This window comes from Lycium barbarum, chromosome 6 (genome assembly GCF_019175385.1).
Source record: "Lycium barbarum isolate Lr01 chromosome 6, ASM1917538v2, whole genome shotgun sequence".
Classification (NCBI taxonomy): Eukaryota; Viridiplantae; Streptophyta; class Magnoliopsida; order Solanales; family Solanaceae; genus Lycium; species Lycium barbarum.
Genome location: NC_083342.1, coordinates 4,825,940 through 4,848,590, shown reverse-complemented (window position 1 = coordinate 4,848,590; position 22,651 = coordinate 4,825,940). Strand labels below are relative to the sequence as shown.

At 37.6% G+C, this 22,651-nt stretch overlaps 1 protein-coding gene across 2 annotated transcripts in view; it reads right to left on the bottom strand.

The window, feature by feature from the left end:
• LOC132600566 (DNA polymerase epsilon catalytic subunit A-like) overlaps positions 1-21,228 on the bottom strand; it is a 50,587-nt gene extending 29,359 nt beyond the window's left edge. The window contains exons 1-15 of one of the 2 annotated variants that reach the window (XM_060313826.1): positions 20,932-21,228; positions 20,774-20,839; positions 19,837-19,896; positions 19,634-19,729; positions 15,523-15,683; positions 15,235-15,323; positions 14,920-15,137; positions 14,482-14,568; positions 14,265-14,399; positions 13,378-13,500; positions 12,440-12,523; positions 11,682-11,846; positions 11,295-11,471; positions 1,325-1,438; positions 951-1,055 (exon numbers count right to left, since the gene is read on the bottom strand). In XM_060313826.1, the coding sequence (XP_060169809.1) occupies positions 951-1,055; positions 1,325-1,438; positions 11,295-11,471; positions 11,682-11,846; positions 12,440-12,523; positions 13,378-13,500; positions 14,265-14,399; positions 14,482-14,568; positions 14,920-15,137; positions 15,235-15,323; positions 15,523-15,683; positions 19,634-19,729; positions 19,837-19,896; positions 20,774-20,839; positions 20,932-21,099 (1,848 nt within the window). In that variant the 5' untranslated portion in view covers positions 21,100-21,228. Of the gene's footprint in view, positions 1-950; positions 1,056-1,324; positions 1,439-11,294; positions 11,472-11,681; positions 11,847-12,439; positions 12,524-13,377; positions 13,501-14,264; positions 14,405-14,481; positions 14,569-14,919; positions 15,138-15,234; positions 15,324-15,522; positions 15,684-19,633; positions 19,730-19,836; positions 19,897-20,773; positions 20,840-20,931 lie in introns of those variants that run through there. The other variant, XM_060313827.1, reaches the window with a different exon arrangement.
• Positions 21,229-22,651: the final 1,423 nt, after the last annotated feature.

Genomic DNA, 22,651 nt, shown 5'->3' with positions numbered 1-22,651 from the left:
TTCTTCAGCCTTGTCTCCCCTAGAAACTCTTACAGCCGAATAATCACATGCTTAAGATTAACTCTATTCTTTTGAAGTCTGGTGTTCTCAGAATGCCTATAGAAATTCATCTTCTAATGATTACCATGTGAGATTATCTTCATCCCGAGATTGCTCAAATTATCAAGTTTTATGCAGGTCCATTAGACAAGGTAGTGTGCAATGAATATCCCCAGTTACAAGAAGTTAATCGCCTAAGGACCAACCTGCTGACTTTAAAGCAGAATGCAACAAGAAAAAGTAACAGGTTTAAAAGTCACACAAGATAGGCAGAGAACAAAACCCCACAAGTCTTCAACATCTAGCATCGTGCATTACTAGTCTTTAATTGTTCTTTCCTCACTCCCCAATTTTCAACTGTCTATTCCGGCTGCTAGAATCTAGATTGAATATTTCAAGTTTACACTGTTCCCCATCAGCATAGTTAACTGTGCACACATAATACTGCTTTAATAGTCAAAACATTGTGCTACCCTTCTCTTTGCATCCAGACAAATGAAGATGTTAAAAGATAAATTTGTCTTGTTGTTTGGTAGGTAGTGAACAAGTTGTGAAAAACTACTCCCTCTCATCTGAAATAACTGCCAACCTCCCTCTGGGACATTTTTAAGAGATGTCCGCTTCGCTAAAGCAAAATTCCAGCATACACTTGCAGAGGAAAAAATTGACAGCCTACTTTATCCTAGTCTATTAACGGTTTACCTTATGAATTTCCTAATATACAAAAAATTAATTTGTCGGCCCATAATTTCTTCCATGTAAAACAGAAAATGGATTTTCAATTCCTCTAAACTATTCAGAACAGGGAAAAGAATACATTCGATCTGGGAAGAAAGAGTAACAAAAGCCATACATACTAACATGCCAGAGAAGAACATTCCTCAAGAAATGGACTATGAAAGGTGACATACCTGAAGCCTATTTGTAAGTATGATGTTTGGATACATGGCAGCTACATCAAGATGATATATGAGGGGGCATTCTTCAATTAAAGGATTATCTCGCAATCTCATTAACTGCAAACAGATGGTTAAGATGGTCAGAGCGGAGACAGTATCTGCATACATCTAAAGAATTTTCTGAGACTATTAAGTACGCAATAAGTAAGAAAGTCAGAGTGAGAGGAAATGACAAGAAAATGATAAACTTCCAAGACAATAAATCCCACTCATGTCGGACATGGCCATGCGTGGCGGCAGACTACTTCTCAAATTTCTCTCATGTGACAGGTGAATGCCTCAACTCAGCCGAAATTATTACAAATCGAAAATGAAGGACGCACTACCTTTTCCACAATGGCATTCTTCACTTCATCATAATTTATGACAGATTTCAAGTCCATCTTCCCCTCAACCTCAATAGCATACTGCAGATCTCTATCAAGGTTGTTGATCAATAGCTGGAGTGTTGAGAAACTTAATGTCAGTAATAATACAATGGAATGGAAGAGCCTAAAAAAATATCAAAAGCCAACTATAATAAAAACCAAAGACTCTAGAAAGCAAGTATTTAAACAACTTAGGATGTAGTTATTGTGCACAAGAGCAAGACAGCCGGCTAACAGAAGTGGATACTTCACAGTGAAGAGTTACTACACTCTTCTACAGCAGCAAGCAGAGAACTGGGAGTTCAATTGGCCTTGGAGCAGTCTATTTAGGATGGATAGCTGCAAAAGAGGCTTGTCTAACTCAAGCTGCTCTTCAAAAAGAGGCCTATCTCTCTGCAATAGATGTTTCTTATGTGAAGCTTCATTGGAAGCAAATAACCATATTCTACTTCACTGTAAATTCTCCTGGCAGATATGGTCATGCATTCTTAACATTTTAGGAGTCATCTGGGTGATGCACCCGGATGTGAGAAGCCTTATATCTTGCTGGCAAGGGCAGAGGATTAAAAAGAGGAAGAAGAAGACTTGGAAGATTAGTTACACGGACTCGGGTGCTGGTATCCGATACGGGTACGGATTCGAGTGTCGGATTCGGCAAAATCTAAATTTTAAGATTCGGGGGTGCGTATCCAGTTATGGATACAGGTGCGGGGATTCGGCTATAAATATGAAAAAATATAAAAGGCATATGAAAAAATACGTTCTAAGAATAATCCGTTGTACAAAGGGGTCAATTTTATTAGGTTCAACCTGTAAATATGTCCGTGCTTTTGTGCGATTAAAAATATAAATTAATTATCAAAAAAATGGACATGCTAATAATTAATTTTAAAATTATCTCCTTATTGTATAAGAAAGAAACATTTATAAATAGCGTAATTAGGTGCCTTTCAATTTTGTGTCACAAGTAGCATATAATGGAAAATAAAGGGGATAAAAATAGCACATATGAAGAATAAAGAGGTCATTTTTGTACGTTAATACAATTAAGACTTTAAAGAGTCCTAATTCAGCTTGTACACGACTACATGTCTCCTCTAGCTGTAAGCAGTCATCTTCTTCATATTCCCCAAATTTCCATTTCAAGCTTTTACAGAGCAAAGTTTTTAAGCCTCTAGGTAGTCTCTTTCACAGTCTTTCATTCTTTCCTCAAGATAGAAAGAGAAAGCCATTCAAGGCCGAAAACAAACCCTCCATCTATATCTATATCACCACTTCTTGTATTCTTGGTTTATCTAAAACATGAAGCAGCAAACATGGGATAAAAGTATTATAATATTGAAGGTATGTCATTTTCCTTATCTTAAATCTGTTTTATTTTTAATTTTGAGAAATCAAAATCTCAAATTTTTCCCCCAAATTTGTCGACGGACTCCGGTCAAAGTATCCGTATGTAATTGACCGTATCCAGGACGTTTGCCGTCCCAGCACCCGCACCCGACCGTATCCCGGACGGGGACGGCACGCAAAATGGCGAGTCCCTGTAACTTAGCTTGGAAGACTGCCCAATATGCATCATATGGACACTAAGGTTGGAGAGAGACATTAGATGCTTTGAAGGGAAGAAATTGCATCCATCCTTTGTAAAATATAGATGCTTACAAACACTTTTTTTTTTTTTTTGGAAACTGGTAAATATGTATTCCTCAGCATTAAGGATATGCTGGAGACCTTCAAAAGCGTTAGTCTAAAAACAGAAAGAGAAAAGAGATACTTACAGGGATTTCAATAAGTCTACAAAATGATCTATATCCTCTAATCCCATTTCTTTACACCAAAGTAGAAAGATACTATACAATTCCATTTTACTTTCTGAGTGGAATTGGATCTATCTTCAAAACACATCCCATTTCTTTTTTTCCTAATGGTCCACCAGATACAATTTGGGATCATCCTCCAACACTTCTTTTGACTCTTGCTACCTCCTCTTCTCATCCAACAACTTAGTAGATCTGCAGTATGCTCTGGCATAGTCCATGTTGTCTCTGTCAAGTTGAAAAATAGGGACTACAATTCTGCTGTGAATCTGCAGTGAAGAAAGAGGTGGTTGTTGGTTTCATCAATTTCATTGCATAGACTATTTCCTTTTTTCTTCAACACTTCATGAGTCAAACAAGCCCTCTTTGCCACTAACCAAGTGAAACATTTCAACTTGGTTGGTGCTGGACACTTCCAAATTTTTATCCAAAATCTTTGGTGCTCCCCATTCTCCCCTATGTCCTCCCTTCTGTAAGCCCTGTTTTTACTGAGAATTGTCCATCACTGTTGTGTCTCCATCTCAAAGTGTCTGCATCAGTGTTGGTACCTTGGTAGTTACCAATCCTGCTCAACAGATCAGCCACCCTATCTATCTCCCAATGAATCAAGAATATTCTGAAAGTTAAGTCCCATCCCTCTACACTCCATATTTCATTTATAGTCACCTCTGGGTTATTGCATAAAATGAACAAGTCTGGATAAGTATCCATAAGTGGGACTTGCTCATTCCAAACATCCTTCCAGAATCTTGTTTTTTTTTTCCCATCACCTACTTTCATCTTCAAGTTTCTTTCCAGTTTTGGCCAAAGTGCTCTCATAGTCTTCCAAACTCCAACTCCATAAGTACCATTGCAAACATTTGTACACCAGTGATTGAGTTCACCAAACTTGCATTTGATAACCTCCTTCCGCAATGCATTTTCCTCAGTGTTGTACCTCCATAGCCATTTCATCAATAAGCTGTTATTTTGAGACCTCAAGTTTCTTATACCCAGCCCACCCCTTTCTTTCCCCTGCATTGCTACCTTCCATTTCACCAATTTGTAACCTTTGCCCTCTTTATTCCCTTGCCACAAGAATTTCCTTCCGAGTCTGTCTAGCTTTTTCTGGATGTTGGCTGGTAAGGGAAACAGAGACATAACATAAGTACGCAAAGAATCCAGAACGGAATTGATCAGGATAAGCCTTCCTCCCAAAGATGCTTACAAACACTATATATATGGTGCAAGAGTAGTCCATTGGAAAACCCAACTCTCCTCTTGGAGTTTTTGGAGTATTTGATGTGTAACTATAGCTGTGAACCTGTTGATTTCTTTTGTACTTTTAAAGTATATTCTTGGTACCGATCTTCAATAAAATACTTTACCTTATAAAAAAGGGAACAATACAACCAACTCTTTAGTAGTTGATGGCAACGAGTTATGAGATATATATTACTCCCTCCATTTAATTCTCTTTGACCTACTTTCTGCTTTAGTTTATTCCCAAAACAAGATCTCTTCCCTCAAATGGCAAAATCAGTAATTCAAAGTAGTCAGATTAACGTAGTCAAATTTTTTAAATTCTCAAAAAATAGTCAAATTAACATATGCTCCCTATTAACCCATATTCTACCAGAGATATCTATATCTTCATATTTCAACCCCTATTTTGACAAATAACCATCAAACTCAAATATAATACTTCACTAAAACAATTAACTCCTGAGCTCCATGAAAGGCGACCAAGATCATAAAAATTGGGATGAAAAAGAACTTCTAAGAGGTACTCATATAGTTTTAAACCAAATATTTATAGGGGTAAGAGACAACCTACATTTTAAATTTAATGAATGAGGGACTAACACAAAACCTAACACTTAACACTACCTCTAATATTCTAATAGATTAACAATTTACATTGAGCACTAACAAAAATAGGACGACCATGAACAAAAGATATTTTTGCCAAACGAAGATTGCCATAAAAATGGTCGAAGCTTTTTAAAATCAATTTCTAAAGTAAGAAGCACTTAAGTGCAATACTACCGCACAACCACCACCGACAACCATCACACACATCCGCTACCAACCACTACTGCACAACCATCACCACCATCACCATTAACCACCTCACAACTATCACTGCAGACCACCACCAACACGAGATACCACCACCGCTAGCGTTTAGCGCGTACTTTATCAAACATAATTTTTAAACACAACGTAAATTAAGATTTTCACTACTATTTTGTGAATATAATATTCAATAATTATTTATTAAATTTTTATATCTATTAATTTTTTAATAAAGATAAATTAAAGGCATTCATATGCTGAGAAAAAAAACATTCTTAATTATTCAGTGTTTTGATTTAGCAAATATTACCAGGTATGTATTAAGATTCACAAATCTTAATCATAAAGAAACAACAAACAGTACCTTGGACTACTCTACCCATTATCTTAAAGTTGTATGCTTAGTTTCATTTACAATAAGGTTCTACAAAGATATTTCTTTAGATAAACAACAACAACAACATACCCAGTGAAATCCCACAAAGTGGGGTCTAAGGAGGGAAGAATGTACACAGACCTTAAACCTACCTCGAAAGGTAGGAAGGTTGTTTTCGGTAAACCCTCGGCACAAGAACAAGCAATTCAAGGCAGTATAATAAGTCATGGCAAAATAATATAAAAGGCATGATAAAGACGTATGTAAAAGCATAACAAAGAAGTCTGTAAAAGAAAAAGGAAAAAAAGGAAAGATAGAGAATACAAGAAACAACAAATAGTATCAGAATTCGAAAGACGAGACTACAAGAATAATACTACACCTACTAGTATGACACACTCAACTAACTACTAACCTGCCACCCTAATCCGTGTCCTCCATAACCTCCTAAGGTCATGTCCTCGGTAAGTCGGACCTGCGCCATGTCCTGTCTAATCACCACTCCCCAATACTTCTTCGGCCTACCTCAACCCCTCTTAAAACCGTCCATATTCAGTCTCTCACACCTCCAAACTGGGGCATCCATGCACCACCTCTGCACATGCCAAACCATCTCAATCTCGCTTCCTGCATCTTATCCTCCACAGAGGTCACTCCCACCTTGCCCCGAAGTCTTCATCTCTTATACGATCTCTCCTAGTATATGGCCACACATCCATTGCAACTTCCTCATTTCCTTAACTTTCATCTTCTGAACGTGAGAGCTCTTGACTTGCCAACACTCCGCCCCATACAACATAGTTGGTCTAACCACCACTCTATAGAACGTGCCTTTTAAGTTTAGGTGGAACCTTCTTATCACACAAGACTCCGGATGCCAGCCTCCATTTCATCCACCCCGCACCAATACACTATGTGACATCATCGTCAATCTCTATATTTCCTTGAAAAATAGACCCAAGATACTTGAAACTAACTTTCTTTTGAATGGCCTGAGTACCCAACTTCACTTACCCATTCACCTCCTGTGTCCTGCTACTAAACTTGCACTCCGGGTATTCTTTCTTGGTCCTACTCAACTTGAACCCTTTAGACTCCAGAATCCGTCTCAAAACCTCCAACTTAGCATTTACTCCGCTGCGAGTCTCGTCAATCAGAACTATGTCGTCCGCGAATAACATACACCATGGCACCTCACCTTGGATTTGACGCGTCAGTCCATCTGTCACCAAGACAAACAGAAATGAGCTAAGAGTTGATCCCTGGTGCAATCCCATAATCACTGAAAAGTGCTCGAGTCTCCTCCCACTGTCCTTACCCTGGTCTTGGCTCCATCGTATATGTCCCTAATCGCCCTAAGGTACGCCACACGAACACCTCTAGTCTCCAAGCACGTCCACAAATCCTCTCTTGGGACTTTGTCGCAAGCCTTTTCTAGGTCGATGAATACCATATGTAGGTCCTTCCCCTCCCTATACTGCTCCACCAGTCTCAGTACAAGATGAATGGCTTTTGTAGTCGAGCGCCTCGGCATGAACCCGAACTGGTTCTCGAAAATAGACACACCTCTCCTCACCCTTATCTCCACCACTCTCTCCCAAACTTTCATAGTGTGGCTTAGCAGCTTGATATCCCTAAAGTTGTTACAACCTAGGTAATAATATCCAAGCTAACGTTAGTTCAACTTTAATTTAGAGTAGTAATCTAATAAACCGGATGGAACAATTTTCACTTCATTATGAAACTTTGTTGTGTTTGTAATAAGACAGTTGGATACCAAATATAGTTTACCATATAAAGTCAATTATTCTTGAAAATATAATCAACAAACATCCATGTATTCGGCCAAACTTTCATGCAATCCAAAAAGTTTATAGAGCTATCAACTAGATTGTTTGAGGAGAAACGAGTCTCCTACTCCCTTTGTCCCAAAATAGATTGCCTACTTCATTTCATGGAGATTAACAGAAATAATCTTAGGTAAATTATTATAAGACCCGTTTTGTCGTTACCGTAATTCTTCCGTTCTTGCCCTCGTTGACCCGTTATTGAGTCTCGTTAAACGATTTTTGACCGGAGGAGATAGTTGGCATGACTTCCTAGGCATCGGTTTGGGCTTTAGAATGTTTTCTAGAAAAAATTGGCTTTAAGCGAAAATCGTTTGACCGGGAGTTGACTTTTGGATAAACGGACTTTTTTTGAAAATCAGTCGATTCCGAGAGGTCTGGATTGCCATTTGTGATTGATTGGTGGGTCTGATTTGGTTCCTAATGCACTCAGTTGCGTTTTGGGACTTGGGTTGGAAAATTGATATTTAGGCCGTCGCCAGTTGACTTGGTCAACGAAGCCTCCGTTGGAAATTCCGAGGCCACGAGTGCGTTCGTAGCGCGTTTTTATGTATAACTGCATATTTGATTTGCATTTGGGAGGTTCTGGGATTGTTTCGAGTGTCGTTTCCAAGTTTGGAATGTGACCACCGCAGCGGTAAGGGCGACGGCTGGAGCGGTCGACGAGCAGCGTTTATGAATTAAAGCCTCCAAAAAAAACCAAACCCTAGCCATTGTTCCTATTCCATCTTGAGAGCATTATGGGGGCGAATAGGAGGGTTTTCAAGTGGTTTCTTCCTAAGGTAACATTCCTACCTTATTATGGCTTCATTACCTCTCTTAATCATCTAGCATCATCTAGAATCCATAGAATCTAGCGGGTCTTCAAATGGGTTTCTTGAGTTAAGTTCTAAGATCATTTTTGATTCCTAGAATCTTCCTAAATAGTAAGAGTAATGTTGAATATGCTTGAATATGTTGGGAACAAACTAGCTAGATTTATATTTTTCCATAAAAGCTTGAGATTAAAAGAAGGGTTTTATCGGTTTTCTTCCTAATGGGTTCTTGACTTTGAAATCTTATATTATTGGTTGGGTTAGCTTCATTAAGCATGAATTTGATGATTATAAACTATATAAACATGTTTCTTCCATTTTTAGAGGTAAAATTGTGGGATTAAAGTTAGGGTTCTTAGACCCAAAATTTGGGAGTTTTCACATTAATGATGATTTTGAGAATTAATTAAGTATTACTATGATTAAAGTAATGGGGTTTGACCCTTTGATATTGAATTTGATATTTTGGTCATAAAATTCTCGTTTTTCCCTTGAGTCCCGTTTTCCCAAATTAAAGAGTGGGCTTTTGACCCAAATAGAATATAGCCAATATGGGTATCATTATTCATGATTTCTTACATAGAATTCATATGTGATAAGAGTTTGATTGTTTGGAGACGCTTCGAAAGACGAAACAAGATGTGGGTTCATGGCACCTGTTCGGCTGCCAGGTAGGTTACGGCTTCCCTTCCGGTAGACTCCGGTTAGTTTCATATATTCGTGTACTAGAAGGAACGGAGAATGTATGTGTAGGAATTGGAGATTTGGGATGGAATTATAGGATGATATTGTTGTGTGATTTGTGTGTTCAAGCTTTTGGCCTGTAGACTCCTTAGGATGTTTGGTGTAGTTTCTTAAATATTGGTGAATTTTATGTGACTTGGGAGTAGTGGATGGTACAAAATTTATTTATGTCTAATGATGGGAAATTCCGTAATATGTGGTTAATTGTGTTATACCATTAATAGCGAACCTAGTTGATAAATGGAAGGATAAAATGTACCAAAGATTGTGACTGAGTTCTAGATTGAGCTGTGAGGAATGATTGGGAGTAGAAGGTGAAATTACTTGTTCTAAGCTATTAGGCTGAGTTAGGGGAAGTGATAATAATGTGTATCGACTTGATTAACTTGTTGTCTGTTTAGGGCTAGCCACCCCGTTATGTTGTGATTTGATTGTTCTGTTGTGTTGGCTTGATGCCATGAGTTGCTGATTGATGTTGGATTTTGTCTTATCATCTTGATTACGATACTGTTGGCGTACCCACTTATGATTCAGTTATATTGTTGGCATACCCACTGTTGCTATTTGTGATCCGGTTATATTATTGGCATATCCACCGTTGGTATTTGTGATCCGGTTATATTGTTGGCATACCCATTGTTGGTATTTGTGATTCGGTTATTTTGTTGGCATACTCACTATTGGTATTTGTGATCCGGTTATATTGTTGGCATACCCACTGATGGTATTTGTGATTCGGTTATATTATTGGCATACCCACTGTTGGTATTTGTGATTGGATATATTGTTAGCGTACCCGATTGTTGGTACCTTTGATATTGATCAGATTGTTGATGTTGACACATGCATTGCACGCATTTTCATCCATTCACGACACATTGTTGATATCCTAATTATAATGGATAAAACTCTTTTACTTGAGTGACGTGAGATGGCCAATGTCCGATGTTCATCCCGGAATCGTTGATTGAGTGAAATTGATACTTGATAAAACTCTTTTACTTGAGTGACGTGAGATGGCCGATATCCGATGTTAGTTCCGGAATCGTTGATAGTGCATGGACTCTGCGGGTACCCCAGGGTGTGCCGGTGTGAACCCCTCATGGGCAAAGCTCCAGGGTTCAGTCTGTTGGGCAAAGATCCGGGACGGGTGGCACTTAGACTTCGCGAGTCACGCTAAGTTGTGCTACCGAGATGTCGATATTTCCATCCAGAGTACATGTGTACACAACATTTGCATGGCATTGCATTGCATTCATACACCATTGCATTGCATTGCATTGCATTATGGCTCGACTTTGAGATGTTTGGTGTTGTACTTGTGATGTTGGATTCGGACTTGATATATTCAGACATGGCACATTTGGGATTGGATACTTTACTTAGGCAATGACGTGGACTTGGATCCGGATTTATTGCTTGAACTTGTTGAAGTATCCCATAGACCGTCGTGAGATTAGTTATATGTTTGGTCTCTATGTGATGTAGGATAACGGGTGTCTTAATGATGAGTTGACTACTAGACTAAAACGAACCATTTAATGATATGTGAGTTGCGAGATTGTTGTGAGATTGACTGGTGATTATCGTAGTGAAGTTAACGATTAAAAGGTATTGATGTACAGTGTGTGGTAGATAGACGTATGACTTGATTGGGTTGTTATCATGTTACCTGTGAATTCTTTTACTGATATGTGTTTCTAACCATTGTCGACCTATGATATTTACTCAATATGCGTGGATTGACTGATATTGCACTAGCTACACCCTTTTTGGGGTGTAGATTGTTTCAGGTGGTTGGTTGTAGTACGCAGCGGAAATGCGCGGTGCTTATCTGGAAGGCCTCCTCCCACTTCATTCCGGGACGAAGGTTGAGTCTTAGAATGTAGTGGTAATCGGAATTCATTTAATCGCTCTTGTACTAGTCTAGACCAGGTCATGGGAAGTTGGATAGAGTTTGTAATCATGTAATTGTTGTAATCATATAAATACTTGAGGTTATTGAATATATTATAACGTTCCGCTGTTATTTCTAAATATCAATTGGTTTAAATGATTCGTCTTTATTTAATTGATGTGCTATTCGATAGAGGGTTCGCCTACCGAGGTGGGAAAGGTAGGTGCCCGCGCGGTCCTAAACTGGGTCATGACAAGTGATTATAGTTCAAAATGGTGAAAAAATAGAGTAACTAATAGAAAGTAATTCATGAAGTAGCATTAGCACAGATTCGTATAATCTGGAAGAAGAGAAAGCTTTATAAGATGATTAACCTCATAGGCAGAAGGATCGAGTTTAAAACTGGTTGGAATGTCGGATCTGAATACACCACTTTCTAGGCATTCCACATGACCACCAATATATGTCTCACTGTCAAGGAGTTGACTACCATAAAACTTCTCTGGATCAGACTGGTGCTTGTTTGGACAGATAACATTTGCCTTATAAGCCTGCACGAATAAGAAATGCAGGAAAAAAAACAAATAAGGCAGTTACCATACAGAAAAAAAGTAGAATGCATGAGTGGAGATTTCTTTGTCCTCTTTTCCAAGTCCAGCAGAATCAAAACACTGAAGAGGCACCAACCCTAAGACTAAAAATCATAAACAAGGCACTTCCATAGAACCCGAAACAAAAAAGGAGCTTCTAAAGACCCCTACCTGGACCATAAGAAGCATTTCACACAAAGTCCCACTTCCTTTGCGCAAGACTTCATCTGGTGGCATGGGTATTATGGTTGCAAGGGAGAAAATGAAGGGATGAACATAGGTCATATACAAGTAGTAAGTTGAAACAGCATCTGATACAGAATATGAAGCCATCATCTGCAAAATCATTTAAACACACAAGAGTTAGGTTATCCAGGCTGTATTTCCTCCAGTGAATAAAGTGCAAAAGATGAAAAGACACCGAATGCAGTCCACATTTCCACTTTTCTATAGGTTTCTCCTTTACCAGAGTAAGCACCCATACACAAAACTAGAAACCAAAATAACATTTGTAATATGCAAAAGGGGGCAGAATTACAAAGTAACGGCGATGACTCGGAAGAAAAAGAAAACATCCCCTTTAATGGCAAGAACAGTCTTTGGACTAGAAAAAATTTCAAAGAGACGTGTATTCACGCAGCAGGGAAATAAATGACTTGCAAGCTAAAGCTACAAAAGTCTTGGATCCCCTCAGGCTACTCGTGTAGTCGTATGATATTAAATGATGATTGTGAAATCCTTAGATAATTGAAAGCTATAACATTTTCGTTATAAAATTGTCAAGCAGGGGTTTGGGTCTGTGCAATGTGGCTTCCATTTGGGTCAAATGAGCAAGTTATCAATCATGTCCAACACTTACTATAGCAAAATATCATCTTTGAAATTCATGCGGAACTTATTAAGATAAACCAATTTTGAATAGATCATACCTGTGGTTTTTCCTTTGCAAAGCGAACCATATCCTCAGGATTAACTTCTAGAGGATCATAACCCAACTTGGCCTTTGTAACAGCCTGAGTAGGAGTGGAACATGGCAATAGTTACATCAAATGTCACAGTGAAGAGTCTGATATTAACAGATATTTTGTCTAAATAGGTCGGAATTATAAGCAAGAAAATTGAGAAGTGAAATGACTTCTTCATTTGCCACAAATGAAGAATCTTTTGGACCAACTTATCTGGTCATAATTCCTAAACATAAGGGGAACTCATTCCCTTCTCTTTTTTTGACTACCTTAAGAGAGCCATAATCATTCACTTTTCTTTCTTAATCTTCTTAAGTTGATTATGTGCCGTAAACTAGTTTCTTTGGAAATCTTTATTTCCAAATCTCTTTTTTTTTCCTTCAAAAAGAAGTACTACAGATACCTAATTCTGAAGAATCTTAACGGAGTGGGAAGCTTTTCTATGAAGAAAAAGAACCCTATCATTCTCCAACCAAAAATCATTAGGATCTGAAAATTTGGTTTTGAGCTACAATGGGAACTCCAAGAAGCGAAAAAAATCTGTAGTCTGATTATAAAGGAAACTACTGCCATCCAGCTCAATTAATATCTTTACAAGCATATAAGTTTCAATCATTACTAAGCAGCTAAGGGGGTAAGGAAAGAAAAGATGATACTTTCAACAGATATGAGCTCTTAGGCAAAAGATATGTTGAGTCCACAGGAAAAATAAAACATTAATATTACTTTATCAACTGGAACCATTAACAAAAGCAGAGAACTACTGTGAACTTCAAACTGTGAAGACAAGAAAGATCCTACTGGAATACAGTACTAAAAGGTTAAAATCACAAGGAATCAGGGAAAAAGAAGAATAAGAGAGCATAAGCAATAAGAAAAGAAAAAGAGGTTATGAATTACACCTTCAGACCTTGGCTTCCTTGAGGAAGATAACTATCACGTTTGACCCAAGCGAAACAGTCCAGATGGCAAGCAAATTTAGCACGACATTCCCCTTGATTCTTGTCACAGGAAAACCCAAGCTCCTGCAGCTCAAAAGAGATGCAGTGAGAAACTAAAAAGAATGTGTGTAACATGGGTTTCAGGCAGAAATGAGAAACTACAAAAACATAAAACAAAAAAAAAAAAGATGATATTAATATTGAAAACAATGATTTTACATATTCTTCTTGAGAATATAACACAACAGAAACAGGCAACCTTTATGAAACTATATGCGTGTAGTATTTACAGCAATGCGGCAAGAGTTAAAAAGGGCAGCCCGGTACACTAAGCTCCCGCTATGCACGGGGTCCAGGGAAGGGCCGGACCACAAGGGTCTATTGTACGCAGCCTTACCTTGCATTTCTGCAAGAGGCTGTTTCCACAGCTCGAACCCGTGACCTCCTGGTCACATGGCAGCAACTTTACCAGCAATGCGGCAAGAGTTATCAGAGGAAAAATCAGAAAACAAAATATTTTGGACAGCATGGGTATACTGAGCCCAAAGGACCTGAAACACCTTACCGACCTGAAACGCCTTATCGAGAGAAACAATTCGTATATTTTTGTCTCAGGACAGTGGACACAGAAAAATTACAATGCTGTGAAGTTGGAAATGGACAGAGAGCAGAGCTAGATAATGAATTGAGTGCATCAGGGAAAATTTCTTAAACTTTATCAATGGTCGTATTATTTGGGCATTATCAGGAACAAAGTTGGCAAAGTAACATTACTCTGGAAAATCATCCACAGAGAGAGAGAGAGAGAGAGATGCTAAATGGTAAATTAACAGTAAGGAGCTACATACATCCTTCAGACTCAAACCATAATGAGTAGCTCTTGTCTCCACAAATGGCCAATCAAAGAAGTCACCGTTATATGTTACATAGATACCGGGCTTCACCACTTGCATATGTGCAAACCAGTGTCTAAGGAGCCCTTCCTGCAACAAAATAATGTGGTAGAAGAGTGGACGTCTCAATCACGAAGAAATACAGTGTGTAAAATTACACAAAACCTATTACCTCATTTTTCACATTTGTCACTTTAAAGTGCCCTTCATATTCTGGTTTTGGGGTATACTCTATATCCTCTATATCTTCCGCAACACACTGGGAATTCAAAACAAATAGTTCCGTTAATTTATCAGAACAAATTGATTGTAATTACATAAAATAATAATTAATTTACTTTTCCAAAATAAATAAATATGGATCTTTGTTTGTAGACGTATTGCTAAAGAATTCACATCAAGGAGGAGTCTCACTAACAACAACCAGCTACATAAATCTATGCTAAGACCCTAAATGGGCAAACACAGTGAAAAAGATCTGAAGAACTCATGTAGATCGCCTATCACTATTTCTCAGATTTTTATAACAGATAGGTGAATGAATTCCACAAAACCTAGTCCAGAATAGAAAGTAAATGTAAGTAACACAAATGCAGTACAGAATGAGCACCTCTCTGTTAATAATGAGATAGCCTTGGCCATCAACCATATATGAGATCATCATTATGGAATCATATTCGGCATCAGGAAATTTAAGAGGAAGCTTTGTGGTTTCAATATCAAAGGCGCAAACATGAACTTCAGCTCGCTGCAAGAGATCAGTCCTCTTCTCTAACATAACACCGGAGCTCGATACACTGACATCATACCACTGACCACATCTAATATCTAATAAATGTAAAGTTCAATGTTAAGATCAGAGCACATAAACAGTTAATTCAAAATTTTGAGACTTCAGAAAAATGAACATTGGAAAGGACATCACCATTGTCAATGGCAAAGCGAACATGGTAGGGGACATCATATTCACGTAGATCAGTGATATAATCTATAAAATCTTGACTTCGCTGCTTGCTGCATGTCAGGAAACAATCACCTCAGATTGGTATACCACCATAATGAAACTTAAATGAAAGGATTCGTATAAATTGGTAAGGAAATTAAACAATGTCAAAATAACTGATGGTCATCTAAAAGATATGTGAACTTCATTAAGTATTTAATGGATAGACAATTCTGGTTATCGATATTATTTCAAAATATCAGAGACTACCTTTTCCCCGTCAGTATAGATTCATATGCTTCTATAGTATCAAACTTCGTTTGATTTCTCTCAACAATGTGTGTTAGATCCCTCTTCACGTGCATCAACTGTTGGACAGTGTCAAATGATACCTTTAAATATGATCTGTGTAGGCCAGACAGATGGTTTTTCTGAAAAAAGCGAAAAAAATATCAGAAAGAGACATTCTGGCATAAAAATAGATAGTGTAGGTATTAACCAGGAGTGAGCCAACAGTAAGTAGAAATTTTTCCAACACAGGAGTAATGCTAAACCAGGCTGTTTACCTTGCTCTCGTGATGTGCAATCTAACATGCATTTTATGAGAACAGACTACCTTTCAGTGAAACTTGGCTCGAGCAATACAATGTCGATACTTAGAACTTACAGGTACAATCCACTCTAGATTCACTTCTTACTCGAGCCATATGCCAACCCCCTCTCCCTGCTTGCTAGAACAAATTAAGAAACTATTCTGCTAATTTTTTAAGTAAAAAATTAAATTAATAATGGGAAAATTTCTGGTATAGATATAATACCAGAAGGTAGAGACTCTACCACATAATATGATTCTCTACTAACGACACTTAATCTTCTATACAAATTATAACATCATGGGTGCAACAAAAAAAAAAAGGAATAAGGCGCCAACAACAACATACCCAATGTAATCCCACAGGTGGCGTCTGGGGAGGGTAGGATGTACCCAGACCTTACCTCAACCTTTATGGGGTAGAGAGATAGACCCTCGGCTCAAAAGAAACAAAGTCAATGCACGATTGCAAGAGAAATAAGATAGCAATATATCAAGATAACAAACACATGGAGCAACACATAGTAATATACACATAGGGGTAAAGATCTACGCGATACCAAAATAATACTACTAAGGAAAGGAGAAAAGGAGATGGAAAGGCTAGCTCCCCACCTCTCTCTCTCACATCGCTACAAAACTCAACTACCTACTAACCTGCTATCCTAATCCTCGACCTCCAAATCTTCCTATCTAAGGTCATGACCTCAGTTAGCTGAAGTTGTGTCATATCCTGTCTAATCACCTTCCCCCAGTTCTTCTTCGGCTTGACTCTACCTTTCCTAACTCCTGCGACCGCCAATCTCTCACACCTCCTAACCGGCGCATCCTCGCACCTCCTCCTCACATGTCCGAACAATCTCAATCTCATTTCCCCCATCGTGTCAGCCACGGAAGCCACTCCGACCTTGTCCCGTACATCTTTCCTAATCATATATCTCCTTGAATGACCACGCATCCATCTAAGCATCCGCATCTCAGCTACCTTATCTTCTGAAGGTGAACGTTCTTGACTGGCCAGCATTCTGCCCCATACAATAATACTGGTCTAACCACCACTTTGTAGAACTTACCTTTTAGCCTAGGCAACACCTTCTTATCACAAAGCACCCCGGAGGCAAGCCTCCATTTCATCCACCCTGCTCCAATACGATGTGTGACATCATCGTCAATCTCTTGTTCCCTTGTATTATGGACCCAAGATACTTGAAACTCCCTCTTTTGGGTATAGTTTGTGCCTCGATCTTCACTTCCACATCTGTCTCTTGCGTCACATCGCTGAACTTGCAGTCTATGTACTCTATCTTAATCCTGCTTAACCTAAAACCTTTCGATTCTAAAGTCGTTCTCCAAATTTCTAGTCTAGCATTAACTCTACTACGCGTCTCGTCAATTAAAACTATATCGTCTGCAAATAACATACACCACGGCACCTCCTCCTGAATATGTCCCGTCAATTTATCCAGCACTAAGGCAAATAGAAACGGGCTAAAGGCCGATCCCTGGGCAACCCCATCACAATAGGAAAGTGTTTTGAATCCCCTTCCACTATCCTAACCCGAGTTTTGGTACCCTTGTACGTGTCCTTAATTGCACTGATGTAGGCCCCATGCACACCTCTAGACTTCAAGCATCTCCAAAGGACTTCCCGAGGGACTTTATCATATGCCTTCTCCAGATCAATGAACACCATATGTAAGTCTCTCTTTTTGTCCCTATACTGCTCCACCAATCTCCTGACAAGATGAATAGCTTCTATAGTCAAGCGCCCTGACATGAATCCAAACTGATTCTCGCATACCGACACATCCCTCCTCATCCTCATCTCGATCACCCACTCCCACACTTTCATAGTGTGGCTTAGCAACTTGAGACCCCTATAATTATTGCAATTCTGAATGTCGTCCTTGTTGTTGTACAACGGGACCATTGCACTCCATCTTCAATTATACATAACCATTCTCTATTTATTCAAAAGCTCTACTATGTCTCTCCTTCCCTGGGCACATGGGTGCTAATAGCGCAACATCCCACACTCTTGGGATTCTCCTCCTTTTAAATGCCAATCTTGTACATTTGTAATCCATGGAAAACACTAAAGTTGAGCTTGTAAGCTAGTAGAGATGCAACTTATTGCTATGCGTTTCAAGTTTTCTTGAAGTAAAGCAGACTAGTATATAGAAAAATGCAACTTCGCCGGTTTTCTTTTATCCAAAAGAAAGAGGGAAAGCTAGTACATAAGTTCCTTTCTAGTGTACTATATTTATAGTAGAACTCTGCCTCTTCTTTGTATCTCACGACCACTAAGTTATAAGTATCTTTCATGCTTATTTCACTTGAGAAAACACAATTGCGACAACTACACCTCAATCTCAAACAATCCTCTATGACCATAGTTCTCCAGTAGATCCATCGCAGGCAAATATTACACAAACTAAAAACAAAAATGAGAAGTACTATAAGTTCTCTATATTTTCACTTGCATAAGAATATCTGATAGGGTTAAAAGACTCCTAGAAAGCATAGGACCTAATTAAGCATATTAACATGACTAAATCATATTCCCAACTAATTGGAATCGCCTATATAGATCTTGTTCATTCGTTGTGCACTATCTTTCACTAAGTGTCCATAGGTTCTAAGAGATTATAGGTTTTTCAGCACGATTCCCTTCCATTTGATACCTTCCCATTGTAATACCTTCTCTCACCATGGTTTCACCCCTATAAACCAATGCATCCGGGTTTGACACATGACATAAACAAACCATATCAAGTGACATTCTCCAATTTTATAATTAAATGTAGTCATTTTTAATATTGTCTAATCTTGTATGGCTGCACATCTATCTTCCATATGCATCTCCTTCAACCATCCCATTTTAACTGTATGTGTCACATCTTCATCTATTCCATTCTCCTGGAACAACGAGCCTAAGTATCTAAATTATTTAGATTTAGAGACCACAATCTTGTCTAATCTCACCTTAAGTTCACTCTTCTATGCTGACTAAACTTGCAGTACATATATTCAGGCTTCTACTTACCCTAAAATATAATTGGTTTCATTAAGTTCTTTTTGCAAAGTGGTTTCTTTAAACAGCTAAAATCACTCTTCTATGCTGACTAAACTTGCAGTACATGTATTCAGGCTTCTACTTACCCTAAAATATAATTGGTTTCATTAAGTTCTTTTTGCAAAGTTGTTTCTTTAAACAGCTAATAGTTACAAAGAACAAACGAACGGCTGGAAGAGTGAATTATTTTCTATCACCTCTCTAACAATGTTACTTACAGCTTATGAATAGAACCAAAATACCCAACGAAACTTCAAAAAGAAGTCTAATATAGCCTGGTTAACAAGATTATATCAGTGACATTCATCTCTAATATTTTGAGCATGTTCACAAGCTTAAAAAGTGAATTAAAAAAAAAAACATTTTTTTCACATTGGTTCTTGCTCCCTAGACCTATAATCCAATTTTCCTTCACTCTGCCACCTCACGACTAGACATATGACCAACTTTCTCTTGTGCATAGCATTCAAACAATGATGACCCACAGATAAATACTTTAGTGATAACATGAAATGGGAAGTGATAGGATGCAAAATCAAGCCACGTGCCTGCTGCATTTCTAGGCACACTTTACACATGTAATAGCCTTTTGGCTGGGGTGTCATAGTGGGATCCCACTCATATACACTCTACACTTCCATTAACATGGAACTTTTGAATATGAAAGCATTCATGAAACAAGCAAATCCTAAATTTGATGTTAAGAGACTTACAAGATCAAGATCTTCTTTCTCTAAAACTTCAATGTCTGCTATTTGAGATTCATATCGCCTTCTCAGATATGCGTCGACATCCATTTCCATTTTATCCTATTTGACAAATGTGCAACAATCAACAAATGTATGAAATTTGGAAGAGAAGAACTTTCTTTTATTAGAGTACACAAAGCTAGATAAAAGAAATTTAAGTGACTGACCTTTGTTGCCACATAAAAATATGGCCTGAATTTGTACTTTGCTTTGAATGTTGAACCATCCTTCAATCAGAAAATTCACACATAAAAACTCACAAAAATTAACATTTCAATATTCTCCCTTCTCAGATCAATAAACGTGTCTTCACTAAAATATCCAATCAATAACTCACATAATTGACCTTTTGTCTTTTTTAAATGAATAAACAGCAAAATCACACATAAAAACTCACAGAAATTAACATTACAATATTTTCCCTTCTTGGATCAATAAACAACACCTTTACTAAAAACACCCAATCAATGACTCACACAATTGACATTTCGTTTTTTTCACATGAATAAACAACAAAATCAAAGCGATATTCCATAGGTATAATTATTACTCCCTCCATCCCAATTTAAGCGTCTTAGTTTGACCAGTGAAGTTCAGAAACAAAAGGAAACTTTTGAATCTTGTGGTCTTTAAATTAAAGTTGTGTGTAGCACTTTAACTCTTGTGGTGTTAAACTTGACATGTAAATTGTTTGAATTGTCAACTTACTAACTATAGAAAGAGCAGACCAAAAAGAAAAGTAATACACTTAGAGGGTGTTTGGATTGGTGCTTATAAGCACTTTTTAACTTTTTGGAGTGTTTGGCAAAATAAAAAAGTGCTTAAAATAAGTCAAAAGCAAAAAGTTGGTGAACCCCAATTTATTCCTTTTTAGCTTAAAAAGCTACTCCTTTGACCAAGTATATTACCTTTTTCATCCCTTATATTTTCTTATTACCTTTCTTTGTTAACAACTTTAAGGTCATTTTAACAAACAAAAAAGTGTTTATCAAACACTTCTATCCAAACATGTAACTACTCATTAATAAAATCAACTCAAGCACTTAAAAGCTACTTATTTTAAGCCAATCCAAACGGGCTCTTAAATTGGGACAGAAGGAGTACCTGACAAACAAAATAAAGGTCGACGCAACTGTACGCTTTGCGAGTCTCCTGATCCTCCCACGATGACTACAAAATTAAATCAAAAATTATTTATTCACCAATAACTCAAACAAATGAGGTAAAGTAAGGTAAATTGAGGTTGTTGTAGTAGTAGTTACAGAGGAAAGAGTAAGAAGCCAGCCAAGTCGTTTATCGCCTTCGGTGAAAATATCAAAGCCTAGCTTTGATTCAAGTTGTTCTTCGGAGTTAAGTATTAGTTTTTGCTTCTTTGATATCCTCGTGTTGTCTCGCCGGTCCCATCGCCGGCTATTCTCGGCAGCATTCATCCTTTTTCCGATGGTAAAACGCCGTCGTATAGTTGCCGAGATCGGAAATTGGAGATAAAGTTTTGGATTTTTACAGTCTATTAGGGTCTCTGAAAGAGGGAAAGTGAAGGGGGTAGGGTGTTTTGAGGGGGTTGGGGTTACTCTGTTTCCCGCGCTTTCTTTTTTCTATATTATTTTATTTATTATTATCATTTATTTGTTTGACAGGGAAATGACAGTGTTGCCACTTGCCAATATCTTCTTAGGCTTTACTTAACAAGTTACAAGTTACACATCATTGAATAGGAAAAAATAAAACATTATACAAATATATCTCTAATGATAGTACCTCCTCCGATCCATGTTAGGGGTGGGTGGGTGGGTGGGTGGGTTGTGGGGTGGTGAAGAGTGGGTGGGGTGTGCGTGGGCAGGTGGTAGGCTGGGGTAGCTCGATCATAAGGTTAGTAAAGCAATCGCTTGAGGTCCTATATTTTCTTTAAATATGTATTTTATATACTCCCTCCGTTTCAATTTTGTATGACTATAAATCATTGCACAAAGGTAAATTATTTTTAAATATACAAAAAAATTGTCATTCTTTTTTGCACAGACTAATAAAGAAATAGGTTCACATAAATTGAAATAGAGGAAATATATAATTGTTTCCTCAACCGAAAGAAGTTTTTCAAAATTAAAATTGATAAAATTTTATCTAAGATCAACAATGTCTCAGATAGATTGAATGGATTAGCTATATTATCAATTAAAAAAGAATTGGTAGAACAAATCAATTATAAAACAGTAATTAATGACTTTACATCTAAAAAAGTTAGAAAAATCGACTTTAAATAAAAATGCATATGACGATCTTTTCTAAAAAAAAGAATAGGGCCTCTCTCTAAAATTTGGCTTTAGGCCAGGCCCCCAATGTTGGTGAGATGACCCTGGTGGTGGGGTTGGGTGGGTGAATATGAGGTGCGTTCCAAAAATGGTGGGTACGTGAGGGTGGAAGAGACAATTGATATGGAATGTCACTTATGGACTTGTTTTCTCTACTTTCACTGAGGAAGTCATTTTCCTCATTTTTAAGTGAGGGACTTGTTTTCCTAAAGAAAATATTTATCAAAAATTTTAACCACCCGAACATGAGAAAATTGAAAAATATTTTTCTGAAAAATGTTTTCCTTCATACCGAACAAACCCTTTATGTGGAAAAGTAGAAATTTTGAGATTCAAACTTTTAAACTTCGACTGTAAATTCGGACATAGAAGCTTTAAGTTTTTTGAAATAAAATTTATATATTTGGGAATTACGTAAAAAATACTATAAATCACAATAATTAACAATTTAAATTTTTTAAAAGGCAAATAAAAATATTCTGATCAGAAAAAAATTGATTGACTCTCAAAATTTCAACTATATCGCATAAATTGATACGAAGGAAGTATTATTTAACCGTGAAATGACAAGGTTGCCGCTATCTTAACTGTGAATGATAATTCTTGCCACTATCTTCTTGATGCTCACTTACAAAATTGAATACGGAAAAAAAATACATAAATGTCTTCATGA